We start from the raw sequence: 26132 nt of genomic DNA, 5'->3' as shown, positions 1-26132 counted from the left end.
TATGAGCCTGCTGAACACCTCAGACTGGTCACATGGACTAGGAGCTGTGAAGGCATCTGGGGAGAAGAACGAGGCAATTGCCCAGGGGAGCAGGAATGCTACAGCACATTCTTCAGGGTAGTTTCATCCCTGCTTGTGGCACCTGGATCTTTACAGTAAAATTTCCTTTTCTACTTAAATCTAGTAAATATTCCACGCTACTGAAGCTGTGGTGAGATATGTTCATACGTAGTTCATACATAGTTAGTATTATAAATTGTTATAAGATTCCTGGAAAATATTTGGCAATATGTATTAAGAATATTAAAAATGTACACTTTTAGGAGTGTACGATAAGTAATTTATCAAATTCATGTACTTGAATGTCCACCACCATGCAGTTTATGATACTAAAAAAATGAGAAAAACTAAACGATTCAATTTAGGGCTAGCTAACTATATTAGGATGTGTCAGTATTTTGTAATGTTATGCAATTATTAAAATTTTTTAGAAAAATATTTAATGCTATAGCAATCTACTATGCTATGGCATTAAGTGAAAAATCTGTGTAAAAAGTACTATACGCATTATGACTCTAATATGATTTATATATGTGCATATAATGAATACAAAAAAATAAAAGAAAATGCATCCAAGTGTTAAAAATGATTATTTCTGAGTGAGAGAGCTAAATATATTTCTTATGCTTCCCTATATCTTCTAAATTTCTTACAATGATCTATGTAATTAAAAATCCTATTATTAGAAATGTAGAATAATGTTTTATTTCAGTGTTAGAAGAAACAAGTTTTTATCTTTGTTGCATGAAAAACTTGGGAAAATTTTAAATGATATATTTGTTCCATGTTGTGCAGTGGAATAAAATGTATTTTTTATTATTTCAATGGCAGGATATAAAATCTATAACCGACAGTATTAAACCATCAGTTGAATCAAAATTTAAATCAAAATATGTTTGTACTTATTCACAATTGTCTTGTTTTAAAAATAAGAGTTGGGGAAGGGTGAAGTGGGTAAAGGGGATCAAATATATGGTAGCTGAAGGAAATTTGACTCTGAATGGTAATCATACAATAGAATATATAGATGTCAAATTAGAATGTACACCTGAAAATTATACAATTCAATTAACCAATGTTACCCCAATAAACTTTAAAAAACAAAAATAAAAGGTTTGGCACTAATAGAAAATCCCTCATTTAACCAGAAATAGCACATTTGACCAGAATTTGATTAATGAAGGTCTTATTTTATATGTTTATAAATGCACATTTTTTAAAAAACATGGTTTTTGTTGAACCTCTTTTAGTAACACTTTTCATATTCAATTGTAATATTGAACTTTAAAATATCTTAACCATTTTTTTCTTAAAACCATACAATGGGATAAAGAGAACTTTTAAAACCTCTTTTCAGATGGTGTTTAATTTCATATCTACCTTCTGAGGAAGAATTAAAGGTATACATCAATACAAATTTACTACATTGGTAATCAAAATGCGATGTTAAGGAATGTCTTATGGAGGACTCAGTCCTTGAAAATTTAATGCAAATTGCACTTAAATGGTAGGGTTTAGTTATGTTTTTCATTTGGAAACAAGTGTTTGGTATGCAAAATCTATAAGATGTCAGTATGAATAAAGCTAACCAATTGTTGATTCAAAAAAAAAGTCAGCATCCATTTAAATAATGAAGATTAAATACATTACAATAAAATTATTTTATTTTAATGTAAATATATCTTTACCAGATTTGAACCAAGTAACAGTTTAGAGATATACATATACATATACATATATAGATAGAACATATACTTTTTAAAACAGTAAGGTATACTCTATGATATATAATCTTTTTACCACAAAATATAGGTACTTCTCACATATGAAATAAAACTAATATGACTAGGAAGACACTACTACCTAGAACGAGAGTAACACCTTCATGAGTAGTTTAACTTTTATACGTGACTTTAGTAACATCATTATACAAATAAGCCTGAGCTGGCATGTGTTGGCAATGTGAATTAATAAGACACTGGTTGAATTTCACAAGTTTGGGAAAGTCGACAACTGCTGCTTAGCAAGTCTTTGTACAACATGTATAGTAGCAGGTGCAAGTGGACCACAGTTGCTAAGAGCTAAATAGGCACAAAAGCTGCCCTGCCCTTTGGAAACTGGGGAAAGCAATCTCGAGCACTGATCTCCTGTGGCTCCTCTAAAGGTTTAACATATTCTAAATACCTTTATGTGGAAATCAAAAATAACATAAGAGGACTAGCGAGATGACATCTCTGTCAGTAAAATTTTCCAAATCAACACATCTATCTAATTTCTGACATTGTTTTTTGAGCAGCCATCATTTATCTAATGCAAAATGTGGCAAAACATAGCTTTGCTTTGTTTTGTTGCAAAGAAAAAGCTTTTGTTCAGAGCTTTAGAAAAGTCTATTCAGTCCACGTAATCCACTCTCAAATTTCTGAAAAGTAGCTGATGCTTATTTGGTAGTGAAGTGCTGTAAAGGAATGTTTCTCTTGCTCCTTTTTCACAAAATTAGTTCACAGACAGGTTTCAGGTGTGTTACTCAACCTCAACATACAGGGCAGGCTTTTTGATGGATAAGCTTCCATTATCTGAGGGGCGGTAGGAAAGTGTGCTCATTTTTGTTGATAGGCTTGAGTGAGATTTGGCCTTTGGAGGGATGTATTTCAGAAGCTGAAGAAAATATTTTTTAAATTTTTTCCCAAGGAAGCCATAAAAAAGAGGATTCAGACAATTATTAAAATAAGCTATGCAAATAGTGATGGGCATGGCGGTATCAACAATATCTGCAATTTTACAGTCATGTATGATGCCCAGCTGAATCAATACATCCAAGAAAGTGAATATTTGGTGGGGAACCCAGGAAAAGAAAAAGAAAAGCACAATTGCCATGATTATCTTGAAAATATCATCATTTCTAGGCTTGTTCTTCTGAATTTCATAAGCCTTCTTCAGGGTCTTCCAAATAAGAGTATAACTTGTAAGAATAATGAGAAAAGGAAACAAGAAACCCAGTATATTCTTGGTTAGGCCCAGACCTATGGGGAGGGTTGAATTTTGGAATTCATAATGGAAAGCACAAACTGTGATATTGGTGTTTTCGATGAAATATACATTTCGATGGATTATAGTTGGCAAACTCGCCAAGCCAGCCAGTAGCCAAATAATGATGCAGGTGACTTTGGCTACAAGCATTGTTCGCCGAAGGCGAGACTTCATTGGGTGAACGATAGCTAGATAGCGATCAATGCTTAGACAAGTGAGTAGAAACACACTGGCATAGAGGTTGAAACTGACGCTGGCTGAAGCGATCTTACATAGGTAATTGCCAAAGGGCCAGCGGTATTCCATAGCAGTGTAGACAGCCCACAGTGGCAAAGTCAGCAAAAAGCATAAATCAGCCAGCGCTAAATTCAAAAGAAAAATACTGGCCACAGTCTTCAGTTTCATGTAAAAGTAAATGACAATCACCACCAAGCTGTTTCCAAATATTCCTACCACAAAAATGATACTGTATAAGGTAGGAATCATGACAAATATGTAATTGTGCCTTCCAGCTTTGGGACAGTCATCTTGGATTCTTTTAATACCATCGTCAGTGGAAGAGTTGAGGATCATTTTGATCTTCTGGGTTAATTAGTCTCAGACACTAATGCCAATTGTACCTGTAGAAAATAAAATGAAAAGGTAAAAAAAAATTAACTTCCAGTTATAAACAAATAGTTTTATTTCTCAATTATAAATACAGTAACTTAACTTTTATCTTGGAAAAAAAATAGAACTTTCTGGAGAAAAACTGAACTGATCAAGTTTAGATTACATATTTAAATTTTTTAGAGCACATTGTTTTTCTAGGAAGTGATAATATCCTCCAGACAAATAGTAGTGGGATACTAGGTGAATGAACTTTCCAAGTCATTTGTATTTTTTCTAGAAGTAAATTCTAGCTTCCAAGTTGGCTTAAAAAGCATAATCTAAATCTCAGAAAACATTACAGAATTAGTTATTCAGAAAGATTTGAGTTTTTCCTGAAGTAAAGCAAGGCCAATTAATTTGTTTTTAACCTCAGAAATATGACACATCTGTATCTTATTTTTAACTATTGCTCCCATCCCGCAATCTTTACTTAGGTATAAAAATTTTTAGCATTCTCCTTTAAGTGTTCAGAATAGCTGTCTCTAGGTTACTGAAGAATTGATCATTACGAGAATTAAGAGGAGATAAGAGAAAGGGTTCAAACCTCTGGGGAATAGCATTTTTCCATGGTTTTCTTGGTTACTACAGGTAGTAACCACTTACTCTTTTAACTATCAACTCGGTCTAGCAAAAAGATCTGAATCTCTTAACTTTTGTCCTGCCAGTCATTTCTGGAATTAACTTTAAGATGAACCATTTGAGTAATAAAGATGTTGAATGAATAGATTAGGTTAGGACTATCAATAAAACATGTCTTTTGTAGGGATCTGAGATAGCAATAGTCCTTTAGAAAGAATCAGATGCTCAGGAATGAGCTCCATAAAGACTTCTGCAAATATTTGCTCCAATCTTTTGCATTATCAATTACGCTATTCATTTATGTGATTTAAAAAATCAACATATTGTGCCTTAGACAAGAGTTCCTCAGAAAATCCTTGGGAAGGATGCTCCGAGGGTAACATCACAGGATATGGCACAGGCACGCTCTGTGGTAAAGGTGATCATTGGGTACAGCCAAGGTTGACCATGCAGGGTGGTGGTACCGGATGAAGATCCTATTGCTACACCAGAAGCAGGTCCCTAGATCAGCATGGCTGTGCATTCTCCTCACGATAGTGTCCTGGGCAAGAAGAGGAAAAAGACTAAGACACCACTAGTCTGCCCAGGACAGCTGTGTTTGGCATCCGAGAGAGCTGGATGGGCGTAAGGTCGTGTGCGTCTTGGAACAAAATGTTGCTGTGAAAGGGATGAGACTCAAGTAGTCAGGTTTTAAGAGAAAAATTGTGAAGAAAGGGGTTCTGAAGTGGCTACTGCGTTTTGGCACCATGTCCTCATTAACTTCTTTTGTATTCAGCCCTGAATAATCTAAATCCCTTTCTTCTTCTTTCATTCATGAGGGCATTAGCATCTACAAACAGGAAAATGTCACTTCCTCTCTGAAGCCTTCCTGACTTTTTTGGGCCATTGGCTATTCCATTTTCTGTGTGCTATGGCACTTCGGATGTGGGTTTTGACACCAAATTATAATAGTCTGTTGACAAATCTGTCTTCTCTACTACTGGTTTGTCAGATGCTTAAGAGTAGAGCTTGTTTACCAGTGTAGGCCTTGGCACATTCCAGGAAACATAACTGTCTAGTGAATATGAGAGTGAATGGACAAATGAATGAATGATGACTAGGATATAAATTAAAAGCTAATAGTATAAAGTATTGAGAATAATTTCTGTGGGGCTAATGAAATCAATTTACACTCTGCTCCTCAAAGAATCTCATAGAAAATACTCAAAGTTAATTATGGCCTCACCTTGGCTAAGAAACCAAAACCAAATCCAAACCAAACCAAAACAAGCAAACAAAAAAAGGGCTTGGCACTTTTAGAAATCTGTGGTTTACAAAACAGAAGATGAAAAGAAGGAATAATTTAATAGAAACTAGGGCTGGGCTCTCAGGGAGCTATGACCTATTTTCTCCTCACCCAGAAGGATTTCCCTACATTTTGCTGAATTTTCAGTTCATTTTATTATAAATACTGAAATTATACCAAATTAGAAGTATAAATTCATTTAGGTAAACAAATATTCTCTATTAAAAATTAAGTGCTTCATAAAAGTCTTACAGGCTAGCAGTCATTTAAACCTTAACGTGGATTAATTTACTCATTTGCTTTCCTAACATCTGTTAAGATCAGTTGGATTTTGCCTAGGAAAAAATTGGAAATGTCAAGGTGAAAGAATTTCAAAGATTAAAAGCAGTCTGGGTGAACTCCAAAACTAAAAACTAGGACGGAAGTAAATATTTATTTCAGCTTGGACACAAGGGCACTAAAAGATAGGAAGGAATAAACTTCATGCATTAGGATCCCTTGGGTGCCCTGAGCTTGGGTACAGGGAGGAAATTCTCCCCTCTTTTCCTTCCTCTCTCGACCCTGCTTTGAGGGCATACAACTGAGGTTGGGTTCATTAGTCCTGTGTCTAAGGCAGGTAGCATTTTATTGACTAGGCTGAAACTGTAACCATCATTTATAAAAAGAGTTTCAGTGGGGGGAAGTTCATGTTTGAAAGAACCAATTTAGAAACATTGTTTTGGATTCCAATTCCTTCACAATCTGAGGTCAGCCTCCCCTTCAGTCCTCCTCAATTCATACTGACTAATGCTGAATATGTAAAAGGTTGCTCTGAACAGCTGGGGAGCATCCCTAGAAATTTCAGGGAGGTATTTTTTATTTTAATGAATATATCACTTGAGAAACTTCGGACATAGCATAGAATATACTAATTCAAAGAACATTTTAGATAAATGTTTATATAAGTAATGACCAAGACTTCCTACCTAGTAAGGAAACAAATTTCCTCATACTTGAGTCTGGAGGAAAGGGGGAGAAGATTTTAAGTGAAGAAAATAGTGGTAAAAAGTGCAGAGAAACAGACTACAAATAGTGCATTCAGCAGGTAGTCATCCTATAGTCAATGAATACCTACTGTGTGCTGGGCTCAGGAATACATAGTGAATAAAGTCATACTCCTCTTCCATTTAAGTCTATTTGGGAGGACAGGAGCCTTAAAGATGAAATTATCTCCAATGTATTGAATACTTTACCATACAAGAGGCCTGTGGAATATTCTGTATTTACCATTGACCCAGCCCAATGGAGGGGTATGAGGGAGTGATTAGGGATGCTTTCCAGAGAAGATAGTATTTGGACTTTGGAGGGTTTATGGGAAACAGAGTGGAGTAGAGATTGCATTATCACTTGAACATTTTGTTCTTACAAATGCCTATAGCCTCATCTGTGGAAAACTGCTCTTGTAAATTTATAGATAGTGAACTACCCTCTTGGCAGTGGGATGGGGTCTGAATGTGTACTAGATGGGAGGGTAACACAGGCCCTACTGGTGTGTAAGAATCAAGAAATATTCTCTGGTCTGCACTGTTGTTGTTGTTTTTTTTGGTATGAGAATCTGTTATAATTGCCCATTTTTTTTCTCTCCTTCCTTCCTTCCTTCCTTCCTTCCTTCCTTCCTTCCTTCCTTCCTTCCTTCCTTCCTTCCTTCCTTCTTTCCTTCCTTTTTCTTCTTTCTCTCTTCCCTCCCCTCCTCTCCCCTCCCCTCCCCTCCCTTCCCCTCTCCTCTCCTCTCCTCTCCTCTCTTCTTTCTCTCTTCTTCTCTATTGTTTACCACCTTTCACTCATTTCTCTCACTGGTAGGCTTCCCTAGAGAAACTTGTTTCTCAGGAAAGAGGGAAAATGGAACTTGTAATTGGCAGCCACCTTAGGTTGTTGATAAATGACTAGGAAAGCATGAGGTTCTTTTTTTCTTTTAAACTGAAAGGATGCCATTTTGCTGAGAAGCTGAAGGAAAGAGAAGTATTCTAACAGGACCCAAACTTGTGAGCCCCAGAAAGCAGCTATATTTCGGTTTCATCCTGTTTCTTCTCCCAGCGTGGTTATAGGTGGGGAGGATACTCATGAAAGCATGAGAGGATCTACCCCTCTCTCTTTCTGTGTCTCATCATAGCCTATTCCCAGGCACAGGCTTACATGAGTTCTGTAGCACCATTTTTTTTTCTGGGAGGGAGAAAGAAGATGGGATTTGGATTCAAAATACTTGTCATGGAATCTTTCTTTGCCACTTACAAATCTGTGTGATTCTGGGTAAGTCACCTCTTTTTTCTGAACATGATCCTCATTTTCCTCATCTTTCAGAAATGGGATCAATGATCGTATTGCACATGATTTTTGTAGGAATTAAATGAGATAGTAAGTGTTTAATAAATGTGTTTTATTCGACTCTTCACTCTCATTAAGGCTAAAAATACCAAGCTGTTGTTCTTTCAAAGTATGAGTAAAAGGTAACTGTAAACAGCTGAATCAATATTCCATGAGTCAGGTGGGAACTTTTAGTCTGCTGCAAACACAAGGTTGGCTCACGGTGGCCACACATTAATCCACTGCTTGCTTTTGTAGGAGTTATCTTATATTCCTTGATAGTTTCTCTGGCTTTTAAAAACAGGATAAGAAAAAATTTTTTCTTTCTTTTTTAATTCTAAGAATTCAAGACTTTGATTAGAATGTTCATACCTTCTTAAGATTTTAGGCAAGCCAAAACCAATCTAATTAAATGTTCTTTACAAGCTCCTTTTTAAATGAGCTTGCAATCTAAAGAAAAAAAAAATACTCCATAGTTTCATATGATAATAGAGAATTAAAAGACCACATAATTGTATTTTAGAATAATCATCTATCAAAGTATCTTTCTCAGATATCAAAAAGAGTGAGCCAGTGTTTGTCATTTGCTTTTAATGCTGGGCAGCTGAATAAACCATCCTATTCAAAAGTCATTCTCTTTATTGCTCCCATTTTATAATGCAAATTTTAGAAAGCAACCACTTCTGCTCCTGCATATTTTCCCCCAGTAATGAATGAGGCATTCTACAAGGAACAACTCAGTCAGTCTCCATTTGTGAATTCACTGGATCATAGAAGTTAACACTAAAATTTTTAGAGTTTCTACTTGTTTGTTTTTTTCAAATCTACTTGTTCTTATTTCTAAACTTTCTGTTCTTATTTTATGGAGTCTATTTATACTTTTATCTCCTTAAAAAGTTTGAACATCTGTATGTTAAAACCCCCTATTTAATTGCTTTACTATTTATGGATTCTTCAGGTATAAATTCTATTTGTTTAATCTGTGGAGGCTCTTTTTTGGTATTTGCTTTTATCTTAGTTATTGTAATCTTTGACAGTGAGGTCATCTGTAGTGGAAAATAATTTCTGTAGGAGGCCTAAGTGGATGGTGGTGTGCTGTGAAATTTCTGCTTGGGTGTACAAATACTTGATCTGGAAACATTTTTAATGCCAATTCTTAGCCTAGTTTCTAAATCCATATTTTGTCTGCAGTTACTGCAGATTAGGCCCTCTATCCATTCTCACATTTTGGCTGGTCTACGCAGGAAACTCAATTTCAATTGCCTTCAGTACCAAGTCTAGTGGCCTTGACTTTCAACCTCGTGAAGTCATTTGAACTTTATCTCAGCTGTGTATCTGGTGTTGGTGTTAGCATCCTGTAGTCTCTATTCGGAACCATGATCTGATATTTAATGTGTTTAGCGAGAGAAGGGGAATGCCCATGACTGCTTAGTCCATTGTCTAAATCTTGACCGGAAGTTGTCCTGAACATTATTTGGGGATAATAGTTAAGTTGCTTGAACTCAGTAAACTTTGGACCATAGTCTTGGTCCTCTTCATGTCCCTCTATGCACATCATGCCCTTTGATGAAGCATCCAAGCCTTTCTGGGTGGTATTCTTCTCCATGTTGGCAGTCATGAAGAAGGGAGCATGGCGAAGAGCCTGCACCATTGGACAGGTGATGAGAACTGCTTTCAAGTCACATGGACAGGAGGAGAATGTCGTGCTATTGATTAGCAATCTTAATCTTACTTCTTTATGTTAAATACTTTCCTTGGAGATGATGTTTTATTCACCTCTGAAATTCCTGGATGAATATTTCTCTTAATATAAAACATTTTATTAAAATTATTAATGCCACACTAATTAAATATTTCAGATTCAGTCTCCTCAGACTTAATGGTTAAGTGGTGAAGAGTAATATTTGGCCCTCTTCCCAAGCCAATATCACCCACTGTGGCCTGCCCTCACAAAAAATGAAAATCGCACAAGCCACTTTTTTATTTCTGGACATACTGATAGTAAACAACTGTGGCGATGGTGGTTAAATGTTCTGTCATCCTCAACCAGTCTTCCCCTTTGCTTCATTCAAAATAGCCCAAGAACTTAAAGAATTCAGCTTTATGAAAGAATATTCAGAAGTTCCTTCCAAATTAGAGTATAAATTTCAAGGAAAGTAATGTTAATTCTGAATTTTAGCTTATTGGATATTATTCAGTACTGTAATATCTAATAACATAACACTAAACTATTATTAATTCCTTCTCCACTCCGTAAGTTATAAACAACTCAGTTGTGCTGAATATTCCAAGTCCCCTGAACAACTTCCTTCATTCCTATGGTATTTCCCTTTACACTTTTCTATCCTAAACTCTTGGCTGTTTTTGTTGTATGAGTCTTTTTTTTTTTTTAATTTCAAAAAACGAGAGAAAGAGATAGGGATGAAAGATATGTGATTAAGTCTAATCATGTGTTTAAAAAATCTTTCTTTGACATGCTGGTGTTAGTAGAAAATATTCTTGTTATGTTAAGTATAGATGGCCATGGAAGGCTTTCCAGCAAGCCTGGATGGAGTCTGGCTCCAGTGATTAGGAAGAAAGGACTACAAAACCTAACTTGGGAGAAAGCTCATCTATAAATGAATCCCTGCCCTCTTGTATCCTCAAATTCTTCAAACTTATGGACTCACAGAATTTCCTTGAGAGAATCATAAACACATTTCAAAGCTCAGCATCTTAGCCATCAAGTGGGAAGAAACATCATTTTTAATAATATGGATCTTGGAGACTCTTCACAAGCTTTTCTCTTTTAACAGATGAAAAAGGTAGTGACTATGTGGGCACCTCAGTCAGTGACAACTGCTTTATCCACTTTGTGAAGCCATTCCAATTTGCTTCTTCGAGACTAAATTGGCAGCAGAAACTGCTTATCTGGTTTCAATTCCCACTTTGAGGGATATGAGGAAAGTTACTGGGCAGGAAAGGAAGCATTAATTAATTTATACCCTTAAAATTGATATTATAGAATTTATATGTATTATGCATTTTGTGTTAGATATTATAGGCCACGTGGCAATTTATTTCAGATTAAAGTTGTTAATACTATACATATCACATAACCATAAATTTTAAATGAAGCTGTAAGGATTAAATATTCAATATATTTTATATATTTTCTAAAATTGCCCAATGTCCTGATAGCAGCAAGTCTTTGAATGATTGTTTACCAATTAGTCCTGCATAATATATGAGGAGACTAGTTCTAATTTTGTCTTTCTCACTCTCCAGCTGGTGAACTTGAACTAGTCACTTAGTTTTCTGCATCCTCAGGGACTTAAAGAAATCTTTTGAAACACTGAAATTTTATAATCTTTCTCTTGAATAAGTATAGATCTTTGAAGACAAAGACAATAATGGCTTGACAAGTAGAAACGGCTATATAAATCATTAAATCAGCCAATTATCTATTATCAATATAAAATTAATCCACAATGACATAACATAGCATAATTAAATACAAGAACTTTTTATTAAAAACAAAGTGAAAAGAATTTTACTTTTTGATGAAAATGAATAAACTCCATATAAGATAATGATTTAAAGTAACAGTGGTTCCCCATTTTTGAAATTACCTACTCAAAGAAATGTTTCCTCAGTACAACACTGGGATATCTGATTGTGACCCTAGGTTAATGAGGTCAAGATTATAGGTTTAGGTACTATCTAGACTAGCTGGTTTTACTCCCTTTTTGGCCAAAGACGCTGAGCCTCTCAGGCATCCACTGTGTTATGCATTGGCAATACCAGGTGGAAAGGTAAGGACAAATTGGATCATGACTGTAAATTGAAATTAAAAGCATATCCTGCAGTTAGACAGTAGAAATTACATCATCCTATGAAAAAGGTGGCACGATCTGTTATTGTTAAAATAACTCATACAAAATGAACCTACTCTCTGATTCTTTGTAGGAAAAACACAACTTTTTAAAGTTCAGCAATTAGTTAAGGTGTTCGGTTGACCAGATGAAAACACAGATGTGAGGGCACAGAATTATAAAAGAACCAGTATTTAGAATATTTCAAGTATTATATTAGTCAGTGTTTTGAAGAGCTGAATAGACTTTGGTCCTAAGAAAATGAATTTTATTAGGGTAATATTATTTATTCTTAGTTTTTTCAAACAGTTTTGTATACCCTATACTTTTTACTTTTTTATTTTTTACATTAAAATGCTGTAAAACTGAGAGACAGAAGAACAGACTGACAATAAAAGCACTAGACTAGACTTCTGTTGAAAGGTCTGCTCTGTCACTAGCCAGCAGGACAATCATATGCAGGTAACCTAATCCCTTTGTTACCCTTTAAATATTACAAAACATTTAGATTGAGAACACCAATATCTGTTTTTGCCTCTATTTCACAGATTGTTAAAAAGTGAGGTCTTTGGAAGACATAAAAGTACTTTGAAAAAATAACGTCTCTATAATGCAAGAATAAGTAAAATGGATTTAATGAAAGAAAGCTCAGAACTTCAAAAGACTAATGAAATTTTTTCATTCAGAAGTTCCACATAATTTTTTTTTTTAAAACTGGGGTACAACTGACAGACATATTAGTTTCAGGTGTACAACATGATGATTCAATATTTGTATATATTGTAAAATGATCACTACAATAAATCTAGTTAACATCCGTTACCATACATACTTTGTTTATGATGAGAACTTTTTAAAAATCTATTTCCTTAGCAACATTTAAATATGCAATACAGTATTATTAACTATAGTCACCATGCTGTACATAATATTCCCATGACATAGTTTATAACAGGAAGTTTGTACCTTTTGACTCCCTCTGTCTTTTAACTCCCTCATTTTGCCTGTCTCCCACCCCCCGCCTCTGGCAACCACCAGTGTGTTAACTATATCTATGAACAGCAAATATATTTTCATCATTATAATGACGCACTTGATTAATGTGGCAATAAAGTAAAAATGGTGCATATTATATAGCTTCATTTAATGACTGTGACAGCAAATGTTGGGTACAATGTCAGGCCCTCAGACTAAATCTGGCCAACAGATATATTTTCTTTGGCCCCCAAAAGCATTTGCAGCTTTTGGGATTAGAATTCTCTATAGCTCACTAATCCCCACCATTCTCTATTTTCTGATACTTTAGGTTAGTGCTGTTTGAAAGGAATACAATGTGAGCCGCATATGTAATTTAAATGTTCCCAGTAGCTACTTTATAAAAGTAAAAAAAGGTGAAATTAATTTTGATAATATAGTTTATTTAACCCTAGATATCAAAATATTGTAATTTCAACATGTAGTCAATACAAAAATTATTTTACATTTTTTTAATACCAATTCTTTAAAAGCCAGAGTGTAATTTATGTTTCTAGCACATTTCAGTTGAAACTAGCCACATTTCAAGTGCTCTTGGACTTGGGAGCTGGCCACCTAATTGGATAGCTCTGCATTAGATGCTTCTCTTGCTTAAATTACCTATTAGCCCTTAGAGCAATCATTCTGAAAATGTGGTCTCTGGAACAGCAATATTAGTATCACCTGGGAATTCATTAGGAATGTAAATCTCAGGCCCCACCCTAGAACTACAGAATCAGAAACTCTGTAGGTGGGGTCCAGCAATTTGTATTTTAATGAGTACTCGAGGTGATTCTGATGCATGCTAATATTTTAAAATCACTGCCCTGTTTGGCATCTTAATTTGCAACTCTGGTTTATATGCTGATAATCATAATAAATGGGCAAAACCAAATCCAACAAATAAAAGTGCCCTCAGCCAAAATGTTTTCATTTGGCTCTTCTGAGGCCTAAAAACCTGAAGTACAAACAAACTCCTAAGTGCAGTTTGAGAATTATTCATTAAACCGATAATTCTTTTTATTTATTTTTTATGTAAGAATTGTCTTTCTTTCATAAGTATGAAGCCAGCTGAAGTTCCACAGCTTCTTTTTTCTTTTGGTGCAACTGTGTATTTTATTTAAACATTCTGGACTGGTGTAGTTAAGGAGAGCCCAACAGGATGTCATCTAGTAAAATACTCTTCGCACCTACTCACAAATGTCTGGGATTCTTTAGAGTTGAGTGGGCTAGGCCCACCTCCATGCATCCCTTAGAATTAAGATCTACCTGGGGGAGAAGACGCACTGACAGACCAGAGTTAAAGTGGTGGAAGAGCATGGTTATGGGAACTAAAAGATCTGAACCAGGTCTTAGCTTGGAGATATCGCAGGTTCAGTTCCAGACCATCACAATAAAGTAAGTATCACAATAAAGCGAGTTGTAATCTTTTGCTGGTGGAGGGTCTTGCCTTCAGTTTGTACAAAAACCGTAACACCTGTATGTCTGTATATGACTCATCTCTTATGGGCTATGGGGTCTTTAGCTCTTCATTTAACATGTGACTCATTTCCTTCATCTGGAAATGATGATTATTATCACGAAGTACTTGATAATGATGAAGTAAAAAATATCCGTCCAGTCTGGCTCGCGAAAGTGCTGGCAACATCAAATGAGATCATGTGTGTGGAGATGCCATGAAATCCTGTGGCTTTGAGAGTTTTGTCAGTGTTGTTAAATTCGCACTATGTTGTAAATGACCAATTTTCCCTCTGTAAACAAATTTAGATAAGAGGGACTGGGAAACTGCATGTGGTGCTGGGAGGGGAAGAAGCTAAGTACCAGAAAAAAGGGAAAGCCTGGGGCGGGGGCACTGACAGACACTGCTGATAAGCTGCTTGGACTGGACAGTTTTGCCAGCTCTAATCATTCTCTTGAATACCTATGTAATTTAAAAAATTAAATTACAATGATACCACACCCCTGATTGTAATAAAAAGTTTATCCCAGTCTATCTACTATTATTGACCACTCCATTTCCTATGTGGGGTTACTTGTGTTTTCTAATTAAACAGCCTGTGAGAAGAGGCACGGATGCTGGGCCAATAAAAGGTAAACAACACTTTGCCAACTGAAAAATACGATGAGATACCGTTGACTGCTGCTTCCTGTGAAAATTTCATTAGCAATAAGAGTTACCAGATGTCACACATCAGATTTGAAATTAAAATATATTCCCAGTATTTGTGTGCAGTCTGAGCAAGAGAAAAAAACTCTTTCCAGGAGAGCTACGTAAGATCATGTATCACTTTTGTCTTTGACTGTTGTTTCTCCTCTAAATGTAAAATGAAATGTAACCTTGGTCTGGAAAGTGGAAATATAGCATTTCTGCATAGATGGGCTGTGTAGCCAAGTGGCACATTACTCATACAGCAGCAACTCTTTAAAGACAAGGTGAATATTCTTAAACACTCCATGTCACACCTTGTCCTTAACTTTGCTATAGTGACTTTTTTTAATGCCCTGACTTTCAGCAAGCCGCTTCTGCTTTTATTACAGACAACAAAACCATTCGGGTCAGCAACTGTCAATGTCGACTCCATTCTTCTTGGACTTGCTGTAACAACAGCCCTGTTAGTGCTTCTCTTCCTTGTGAGATATTAACACTCTCCTCTTGTTTTTCCAGCTAGCTAAGCTCACTCTTGTCCACAGAGTTATAAGCCTCCAATCCTAAAGCAGTTGTGTTTAGGAAGGGAACCCCACAGTGGTAAATAGGATGGCATAATTTCACTTGAGCCAGCAAATTTCAAATGGTAAGCCAGTGTGATGGAAACACTAATATCCTTTTTTTTTTTTATAAACATATTTTTGGCTGACAAAGGCCAATGTTCCTCTGCAATTTCGAAATCTCCACAGTTACTCTGTTCCAGCTGAAGACCATGGCTGTTTGAAGCTGTTTATTTTTTTTCTTGCCAATTTATTTTTGTTCTTACCTCCTGGTAAGATGGGTGAAGCTTATAAATATAATTAAGAGAGTGAAAGTGAGTTCTCACTGTCACGCCTCCTCTCTGAGAAATATTTGTGTAGAATTTCTTTACACACAGAGAACCTCCAAAGCACTCAAAAATTTATTTCTGGATCATTAACAACTCACCAGATGCTCGGGATGCAGGAGATCCTGCCCTTTGACCTTCACAAAAGGGGAAACAGCGCATCCTTGAAATGATTAGCTATGTCAACAGGGATAATGTCCATTTAAACTTTTCAGCTATGTAACTTTAGCACAAAGTGACAAACAAGTATTCAAATAAACTTATTGTTTTGTACTCTTCTGTGTTTTTGCTTGTATCTGATTCACAAAGATGACTTACAATGGTGGCTTAATATTAACATTAGTAACATTTATAATTGAATGCTTACTATGTGCTAAGTATTGTGATAATTTCTTTTATCTTTTCAAGAGCCCTGTTATGGACTGACTATGTGCCGCCAAAACTCATAGGTGAAAGCCTTAATCCCCAATGTTATTCTAGTTGGTGATAAGGTCTTTAAAGAGGTGATTCAGGTTGAATGAAGTCATGAAGTTGGGGCCCTAATCCAATATTATTGGTGTCCTTGTAAGGAAAAGACACCCCAGGGATGCGCTTGTATAGAAGAAAAGCCATGTAAGGACAGAGAGAAGGTGGCCATCTGCACGTGAGGAATAGAGGTTTCACCAGAAACCTACTCTGCCAGCACCTCAATTTTGAACTTCTAGCATCCAGAACTGTGAGGAAATAAATTTCTGTTGTTTAAGCCACACAGTCTTTAGTATTTTGTTATGGCAGTCCTGGCGAACTAATACGAGGCCTATGAGTGAAGGCACCATTATTCTCATTCTTCAGATGAGGAAACAGGCTTAGAGAGCAGGTTCTTACATTTTTGACATTCTAAAGTTCCAAGGCTCAGTTTTTTCTTTTTCTTTTTCTTTGTTTTTGTAAGATCATCTCTTCATACTCTAGTTCAGTGCTTCTCTACTGGGGTAATTTTTCCCTTCAGGGACATTTGGCAATGTCTGGAGACATATGGTTCTTACAACAGGGTGAGAGGGAGGTGGGAGGTATTACTAGCATCTAGTAGGTAGAAACCAGAGAGACTACTAATCACCTTACAAAGCACAGGCCAGGATCCTACACCAAAGAATTTAGCCTAAGATGTCAATAGTGCTGCTGTTGAGAAACCTTGTCCTGGTCCCTACTTTTTTTTTTTAAATTCTCTATAATCCATAGTTCTTATCTGTTATGGAATAAAGTAACTGTATATTATATTTTATTGGTGACTTTTGTTTTATGTATTATATTCACCATCTTCCTAGGGAAACTATAGACTCCGCAAAAGATAAAATCCTATCAGGTAACCTTCAACTGTCCAAAGGTCATGTTGACTACTTAGTAGAACTTCTGAAATTATGAGCTGACTAAATATCTACTGTGTCAGATAATTCTAGAAATTACCCTAAGCATTTTCCAGAACTCCAGTATTCTGCACAAGTACACTGGAAGAGAGAATTTGAATTTAGATTTATTATAAAGTCTTCAGGGGATTTGATGGCTATTATAGTGGCCACAGGGTTGCCTCTGGAGGAAAGACACCACCATGTCTGGAAGTCAAACCCTGCCCTCTGGTGGTATGACAGCCAGAAACCTGACTGAGAGCCGCAAAAGGGTTTCTATTGACTTCAAGAATATATATAATTATAGTTATAATAGATTTATTGTGTTTAATATATGGCAACTCCCCCCCCCCATGTTTTATTTAATGCTTATGTTTACAGTATACAATAAGGTTTTTTTTTTTTTATCTCATTTTAAAGATCGAAGAGACTAATGTTCAAAGAGGGTGAGCAAATTGGCCAGTTATGAGATAAGTCAGAGGTGGAGCCAGGATCTCAACTGACCTTTGTGATTTCAAAGCTTATGGTTTATTGTTTATTTGTTTCTTATAATGCCTGTCAGCTAATAGACTATGGTTAGGGTCTGAAATGACTTTGTAATATTTGTATGTAAACTCAACTTTGCATGCACAGTAGGCTTTTTTTTTTCCTTTGTGAAACAACATATTAAATGTAGCCTGTCATCAGGGCTCTCATTAGAATGAAACCAAGTGGAGAAAAGTGAGAAAGAGAGGATAAACATACCTAATAACAAAAGATAATTTCTGCAAGTTTGGCAACCAGAGTTTCAGTTACTTAGTTTGAAACTCTGTTGCTTGCCTCCTCTGCCTAACTGCTTTACTGATCTGAAAAACATGAAACAGCTGTTTTTGTAGCCAGAGAAGAACATTTCTGGAAAAAGGGTCTCTTGAGAAGCAATATTGATAGAATTCTACGAGCAAAATTTGAATTGTTTTTTTGGTTCTTGTGGTATTTCCCTACAAATTTCTTCTAGAATTACTTCATCTTTTTTTTTTTCATTAAGAATTCTCTTTTCCTACTAGTAAAAGACCACTGTACTTCTTATCACTGAGTGCAGCCTTTTCTGTATACTGATGCCAAATGGGTAACATTTTAGTGAGGCATTTGAAGTTGTGATATGCAAGTCCATGGGGGACAAACAAGGTCATGTGGAAGGCCTTTTCACTGAGGACATCAGAGCTTTCAAAAGAGTCAGGCAGCCTTTCCTGGATGATTGGGGTAAAATAAAGGAAAAAGCCCATAAAATACAAAAATAAGCTATAAGATGGAATTACTCAGAATTAGGAGTAAAAGATATAGTGAATGCTGATGTCAAGTCTTGATATATAACACCAAAAACAATGAGTAAGAAAGCAACACAATTTAAGAAGTCCAAGAACAGAAATCAGTTGATTGCAAGTTTTATCAGGGGGGACAAAAGCCTTAGAATGAGCATTAGTCTAGAACTTAGGGTGTAGGACTCAGGCTTTTTCTTTGCCTCTCTAGAAACTGAGACCTTAGGCAAACAATTAAACCTTAATTGGATTTTGATCTGACAAACAGGAATGGTACCCTAAAGCCTCTACCCTGTCCTTAGAAGAATATTATAAGATTATATGTTTAAAGTAATTTCCTTAAAAGATATGAATAGAATAGATACAATAAAAAAGTGAAAAGCTAATCTATATATTAAAAATAATCTATATGTTCACCACTTAGAATAGGGAACATTAATTTAATTCATGTTAGCAGAGTCTATTGGCTGGCAGGCATTATAGGAAACAAATAAACCATAAGCTTTGAAGTCACAAAGATCAGTTAAGATCCTGGCTCCACCTCTGACTTATCTTGTAACTGGCCAATTTAACCACCATCTTTGAAAATTAGTCTCTTCATCTTTAAAATAGGGTAAAAAACTTACTGTATACTGTAAACATGAGGGTTAAATAAAACATGGTGAAAAAAGATTGTCATATATTAAACACATGATAAATCTATTATCTATTATTACTATTATTATTACTATTATTACTATTATATATATGTTCTCAATATATATTTATATGTCCCCACACAAATACTACGTAAATTACCCTCATAATTTTACTTTCTATGCATGTTACTGTTACACTATTACTCATAGCCAAGAAACAGATTGGAATGATGTTAGGAATCCTGTCAATATGGTGCTATAATTTGTTATTAATCCCATAAGGCAATGTAAAGAACCACGAGGAATTAAAAGTATGAACATCTAAAGCTCAGATGATCTGAGGATTACTTTAAGTTAGAGGAGGAAAAAATGTCACACTATAGATCTTTGCTTGATGAATCATAGCTCAACTAATTAAATGGGAAAAATTTCCTTCAAAATGGACTATTCGGAGAAAAAAAATTCTTTGCCAACAGCACCCCTAGTATTCATATAAGTATCTTCCTTGAATTATCTGAGTTAACATGTAGTAACTATTGTTCTTTAATATGATTTCATGAGATTCACTTCATAATAATTTTACAACACTGTATTGTTTCTGTTTTTGGTATTACTTTATTACTATATAAAATAATGGAAAAACAAATTAGGCTAAATAGAGAAGGCAGATTTATTAGAACTTTGTGAGAATAACATAATATGCTAATAATTTTGAATAATATGATATGAAGAGGTTCCAATTCAGAGAAAATATGTTTAGGAATCAGTCTATTTCAGTAAGCATATTTGTATACATGTAAATGATCAGCTTAAAGCCATTCTCTAGGTAAATTCGATGGTTTATGTTACACCAACAAAATAAGATTACATAAAATGTCATTCTGCCACTATGGACTTTCAATTCAGGTTTGAAGAATAGCTTTTTCCCTAGGCGGATCAGGAATTTCTGCTATAGAGGGAAATTTATGGATCAAATTTATTGCTTTCAGCAAAATACAGGAATATATATGTATGCCCTTTGTCCCTGTAAACACACACAATTACTGTATAGTAAATGGTTTTTGGTTGTCCGGCTACCCAAGCAAAGTCTATTTTAAACTATAATGTAGTTCAGCTATTATTCTCTACAGTTTTTGCTTTTATTGAAGCAACTTAAATCAGATATTTATAACAGTTTATTACTAGAATGATCCTAGAAATTCTATGATTCAGCGTTTACATATTCAAACATCGAAAGGGGTTAGGAGTGACAGAGATAGGTGAAGTGGGCGTGGTGGTGAAGGGAGGATCCTTCCCCTTTCTCAGAGGAGGTGGGGGAGTCACTTCTCAGCTACAGCTAATTGAGCTAATTGTGATCAGAGGGAGATACAGGCTGATTTTTTAAGGTAAGCCAGAAATCTCAAATTTAATGTGAAATATTTTGAAATGTTTTCAATAAAGCAAATGAAAAAATAAGAAGCAACATTATGTTGAGCTAAACAGAAATCCTCCACAGATCAAATTTGGTTCAAGGGCTGCCAATTTACAACTTAGGATGTAGGCCAACCACTTTATTTACAACTGAGAAAACAGACTCTAAACTCTGGCAAATGCTACAGACCCGCATTGCTATGTTTTTATACTACACTAAATGCCTGAAGTATACCACAGTTAGGTATGCCCTCCTTCCATTTTAGCAACAATCCATGACTGGGAGTGTGAGGTATTGGAAAAACAGAAATGGGATGGGATGAAGTTATTATCCACCCCTGCTCTCATAGAGCAGGGCTGTCCTATCTGGGTATGCGTGAGACTGGCTTAGTCTGTCTGAGAACTGTCTCAGAATGGCAGCCTGAATGTCACCTCCCTGAATTGTTCCTGCCACCAATTTTGCTCTCTTCATTTTCTATACTGTTAAAGATACTGTTGTATCTTTTAGAGCTGTTGCTGTATTTCACTAAAGTGATGTCTCCACATGGCTGAATATAGCACAGAATCTGTGGCATTTGTGTGTTCTTGAATATTGTTTTAAAATTTATTTTTAAAAAGTCATCTAGTGCCCAAAAGATTTTCAGTAGTGAACTGGACTGATGCTATTTCATAGAGCTACATTGACCTAATGGCTCTGTTATATAACCAGTGATGATTTTAAAATGTGTTTAGTAAGTGTTAAAAATATTTATTTTTGAAAGCTTTGTTGTCAAGTAAAGAAAGTTTCTAAAGTGAGCTGTACATTTGTGTTTTTAATATTAATATATTTTCTAAATTTATTCACTGTAGGTTTAGGAGCACACAAAAGAAATAAAGAGAATATATCTGCTATTGATTAGGTAGCTACATTGACTGAGGGTGTTACACAGGGTTAATTCTGGTTGAAGATGGAATGTTTCTCATGAACAGTAACACTGGGCTCACATATACACTTCATGGGATTCTAGCCTTCATAAAACTTCCTGCACAAGTAAGTTGATTTTTCAGCTTTGTTGGAAAAGTGGTTTAATTCCCATGAGCATATTTTGAATTCTGTAAAAGAACAAATGTATATTTGGGTTAATTGCTTGGCCAGCTTGAAGAACATAGTTCATGATTTTATACATAGTACCTTGGATGGGAAGGATGGGGAGCTGCAAAAATACTAACTTCCATTTTAATTTAATTTTGTGTGAAGAGAAAATTTTATGCTTTTCACACTACAATACTCTTCCCTTAACTACTGCTTAACTTTCCATGGTTTCATTACCCACAGGCAACTGTGGTCTGAGAACAAATTTCCCCAACCATTGACATCATCTGCTCCTGACATTTAACCATTGACATCATCATGGCTTTATGATCCAGGATCACCTGAAGCAGATGATCCTCCTGACATATTATCAGAAACTCAGCAGTAGCCCAATGCTACGTCACGATGCCTATGTCATTCACTTCACTTCATTTTGTCATTTAGGCATTTTGTCATCTCACATCATCAAGACAGTGAGTAGAGTACAATATTTTAAGAGATCCACATTCTCATAAGTTGTATTATAGTACACTGTTATAATTATTTTATTTTATTATTAGTTATTGTTAATCTCTATGCTTAATTTATAAATTAAACTTTATTATAAGTATTTAGGTACAAGAAAAAAACATAGTGTGTATAGTGGGTTTGCTTTTTGATCCTGCATCTTGTACTATTTTATTTTGAAAGAATTACTCAGCCTCATCCTCTTCTTTGCCTATTTATAAAATGAGGATAATAATACAGTGATCAATCAACGTAGTCCTATAGGGGAGAGCATGCCATAGTCTATAACATTAGGCAAAGGAGTGTCCGTACACTGAGAGTAGACTTAAACAAAACAAAACAAAACAAAACAAACACCCGAGTGGGATCAACCTCTCTCCCTGGCAGGAATCACTTGAGCACTCTTCTGTTGCCCAAACAGGGATACCTGTCTTATTTGTTGCCCTCATTCCAACTAATGATCCTGCTGGAAAAGGGACTGTAAGGCAAAAGGCAACTTGTCTCTTCCCAGAACCCACAGGGCTCAAACTAAGTTTACCTGAAACATTTTGTGAAAGCTACACTAGCATACGATTGTGGTACCATCAACAGAGTCTATGTGATTTGCTGATAAAAAAAAATAAATTTTTTAAAAATTTATATCTTATTTAAAATAATCATTTTCACTGAACTCTAGTGAAGCAGAATGCATAGAACTATTAATTGAGAACATCTGCTCACCATTATGAATACATGGAACTCATTCAGCTTATAACCAGTACATTAACTTTTGAAAATAGTGATATTTTAAAAGATATCTTTCTGACATGTTAAAATTCCATCTTACTAAAGTAGTAATCAGAGTGAGAAAATAATAAAATCATATGGCTTTTTTTATTGCATGTTTATTTAGGCCAAACCAGTATGAGGCAGCTAGATTAATTACTTTTATACTGTTAAGTACTGTACAGTTAATTATTTCATCTAAGTTGTGTCTGAGCCAAACCTGTGAATTACTGTTCATGCAGGGCAATGATGATAATTTATGTACTCCCTCCATCTTATGGCTTGTTAATACATTATTTTTGATTTGAAGCTAGATGTTAAAAGTTTGCAAGAGGCTTTTATAGACTACCCCATGACATAAGTTCCAAAATTATGTATTTCAAAATTAAAGTTGACAGCATGCTATGATAGGAAGTTATTTAGATGATGGCATTATAATAGTTTTCGTCGGAAAAATATATTTTCCCATACTTTAATCTGTTGATTTTTATGGTCTCAGCTTGTGCTTTTTATTCTGTTTGATTTTGCAACTTGGGTGTTACTTTGGGCTCTAAGTGGTTTTTCAACAGGCACAAAACCAGATTTTACCCACTCTTCCAGTATGGCTAATCAGAAATTTAATTGTGGGTACGAGTGCCCGATGACTTCAAGTGTGTAGAGATACTCACCAAGATAAACCACCATGAACTCACCAAGATAAACAGATGACACTGAACCATTTTTAAAACATAAGATAAACTTTACATAATTTGAATGTTTCCCAGTGATATTTATAGTGAAGTGAAAGAGAACTTGAAAAGCTTAACAAATTCAAAAATTAAATTTTAAGAGATGCCATTAAAGTAAAAAAAAGAAAGAAAGAAAGAAAGAAATCAGTAAAAATAAGAAATATAATTAAAAAAATAAAGAGAAGTTAGAGTCTCCTTGCTATTCCCATATGGTCCTATATGAACAGCATCAGCATCACCTGGGAGCCCATCAGCAAAGCAAGGTCAGGCCCCATCCCACACCTATTGAGTTAGAATCCACATTTCAGTAAGAGTCTCCTGGTGATTTGTATGTGCATTCGAATTTGAGAAGTGCTAGTCTAGAGGGACATTTAATAATCACCTAAGTTTGTACATGGACCCAATAGTTTGCCCCTCATGTAGACTGGAGAGCTGCGCCAGTCACTGAAACTACTCCACTGGAGTGTGTCTGCCCACAGCGAGGGAGACCTGGGGACAGGACAGGCAAGCTGTGGCTGTGTGAGCGACTCTTGCATTTTCATGGACAGTCCTTGGAGTCTAGCAGAAGAAGAGTCCCAAATGTGGCAAAACTGTGAACCAAGGAAAATAAAATCTATTTCACATAACACAAATGTCTGTCAGCACCACTCATATGATAAATGCATCAGATGTTAATCTGGGGAAACTCAATACAGATCCAGATTTCGTGCTGAGGCTTTGGTGGAAAGGTCCTTGTTTATTTTAGGAGAATCAAGGAGCATCGACAAACATGGGAAATACTTCACTTTCCCTTGTAGCACATTCCTACCTTTTTTGGTTTGTACAAAATATATGAATTTTGCAATGTGAGTAATTTTAACTAAGTTTTTTTTTTTTTTTTTTTGACTTAAAATGCAGGCACTTGCCTCACAATTTCCTTTCCTTGCAGAGGCTTTCAAACTGTTCTACCACTAGAGGTCTGTATTACCCATTTTAAAAAATCATACCCAACTGGCTGAGACTTTCAGCTCTCAATTTCAATACCTATTTCTACATTTTAATATTTAAAAGCTTTTAAAGACATAATGCCAGGTAATAAAAATCACAACACTTTAGAAAATGAAGGAGAAAAACTAACAGGAACCCTTCCATTTAGAAGGGAACCAAGTCTCCACTGCTACTTATTGCTAGAAGACAGCTGAGCACAACTTCATACTCTGAAACTTAGACATCAACAGCCAGTCACAAATAAGAGGAACAAAACTTGTTTTCTGCAAAATAGTTTTCCCCAGTGTATTTTAAGACTTCTGTGATTTAACCTTAAAGTTTAAAGCATTCATTTTCCTATTGAAACAAAAAGTTAAATTAATTCTTAGTTACGTTCATTTAAAACACCAGTTGTACAACTTTTATGAGTGTTTTTAAACAAAATTTTCTTTTATTGGTCATCCAAGATTTAATTAAAAATTAATGTTTTTTCAGGCTTTACAAGGCTCTGCTGAAATTTTATAAACTAATGCATGAGCCTGGGTTTGCCTGGTTAAAGCTATAATATAAAAATGATGAATGCTAATGATACCCACTGTAACTTGGGTTTTCTAAATTTTCACAGTGCTCCATGTTCAGCCCTGAGATTTACACTAGACTAGCCCATTTGGGTCTGCCCTCTGAGCCCTCCAAAAATCTAAAAATGAGGTGTCCCATTTATAGGACACATGATTAATAATGGTGAAGCCTTCCCATAGTCTGATAGAGCAGGACTCCTAAAACATCACTCACAAATTCACGTATTTAAATGGAATAGTTGAAAATATTACAGGTATAAAAGCTGTAATTTATTGAGTATGGCACCAGGGGTTTGGGATTCTGAAGCTAGATTTTCAGATTCTAATTATGACTGCATTTGGAGTAAGTGGCTACATTTGTTGCCAGGCAAGGTGCAACGCTAAGAGGCTCCCTTCTTTTAAACGGCATGATTGCATAATGTTCCTGGCCTATAACGCCTCCAGAAACATAAGCAGGTCTAGTGTGGCTTCTCTCTCAGTCTGTCACTTTATTAAAACACAACAATTTGCAAGTGTTATTTAGCAGATCAGCTGGGTTCATTTCAAAGGCTAATATTTAACAGAACAGAAAATAACCTATCCCAATCCTTTAAAAAAGTGCTTTCTATGTATTCATAAGCAAATTACTTAGTGTTTTATGTAGATCTCAAATCTAGGATTCAATATAATTTTAGTAATGTCTTACCCTGCTTGTCTACATAATCTGAATGATCAATTCTACAGCAGAAGGAAACTAATTCACAGTGCAATAATTTGTACTACAGACCACATTACTTAAAGTAGTTAAGTTTTCATTTCCTGTTGCATTTCTGTGATGGCTGGTGGCATATGAATTAACAATTTTCTGACTGAAATGTGACAGAAAAATATCTGCTTTATCCAATCCTGAACATATCTTTCACAGCTCCTTACTCTCCTATTATTCAAAATAAGGCTAGCTTATAGTACTTGC

At 35.3% G+C, this 26132-nt stretch overlaps 1 protein-coding gene across 2 annotated transcripts in view; it reads right to left on the bottom strand.

The window, feature by feature from the left end:
• Positions 1-1709: 1709 nt before the first annotated feature.
• Positions 1710-26132, bottom strand: part of AGTR1 (angiotensin II receptor type 1) — a 43985-nt gene continuing 19562 nt past the window's right edge. For both annotated transcript variants that reach the window (XM_016150087.2, XM_016150088.2), the window contains exon 3: positions 1710-3707. In XM_016150087.2, coding sequence (XP_016005573.1) covers positions 2581-3660 — 1080 coding nt within the window. In that variant the 5' untranslated portion in view covers positions 3661-3707 and the 3' untranslated portion in view covers positions 1710-2580. The remainder of the gene's footprint in view (positions 3708-26132) is intronic.

Source organism: Rousettus aegyptiacus, unplaced genomic scaffold (assembly GCF_014176215.1).
Source record: "Rousettus aegyptiacus isolate mRouAeg1 unplaced genomic scaffold, mRouAeg1.p scaffold_m13_p_4, whole genome shotgun sequence".
Lineage (NCBI taxonomy): Eukaryota > Metazoa > Chordata > Mammalia > Chiroptera > Pteropodidae > Rousettus > Rousettus aegyptiacus.
Note: the sequence above shows the minus strand (reverse complement) of the source record. Positions and strands in the feature narration are given on the sequence as shown.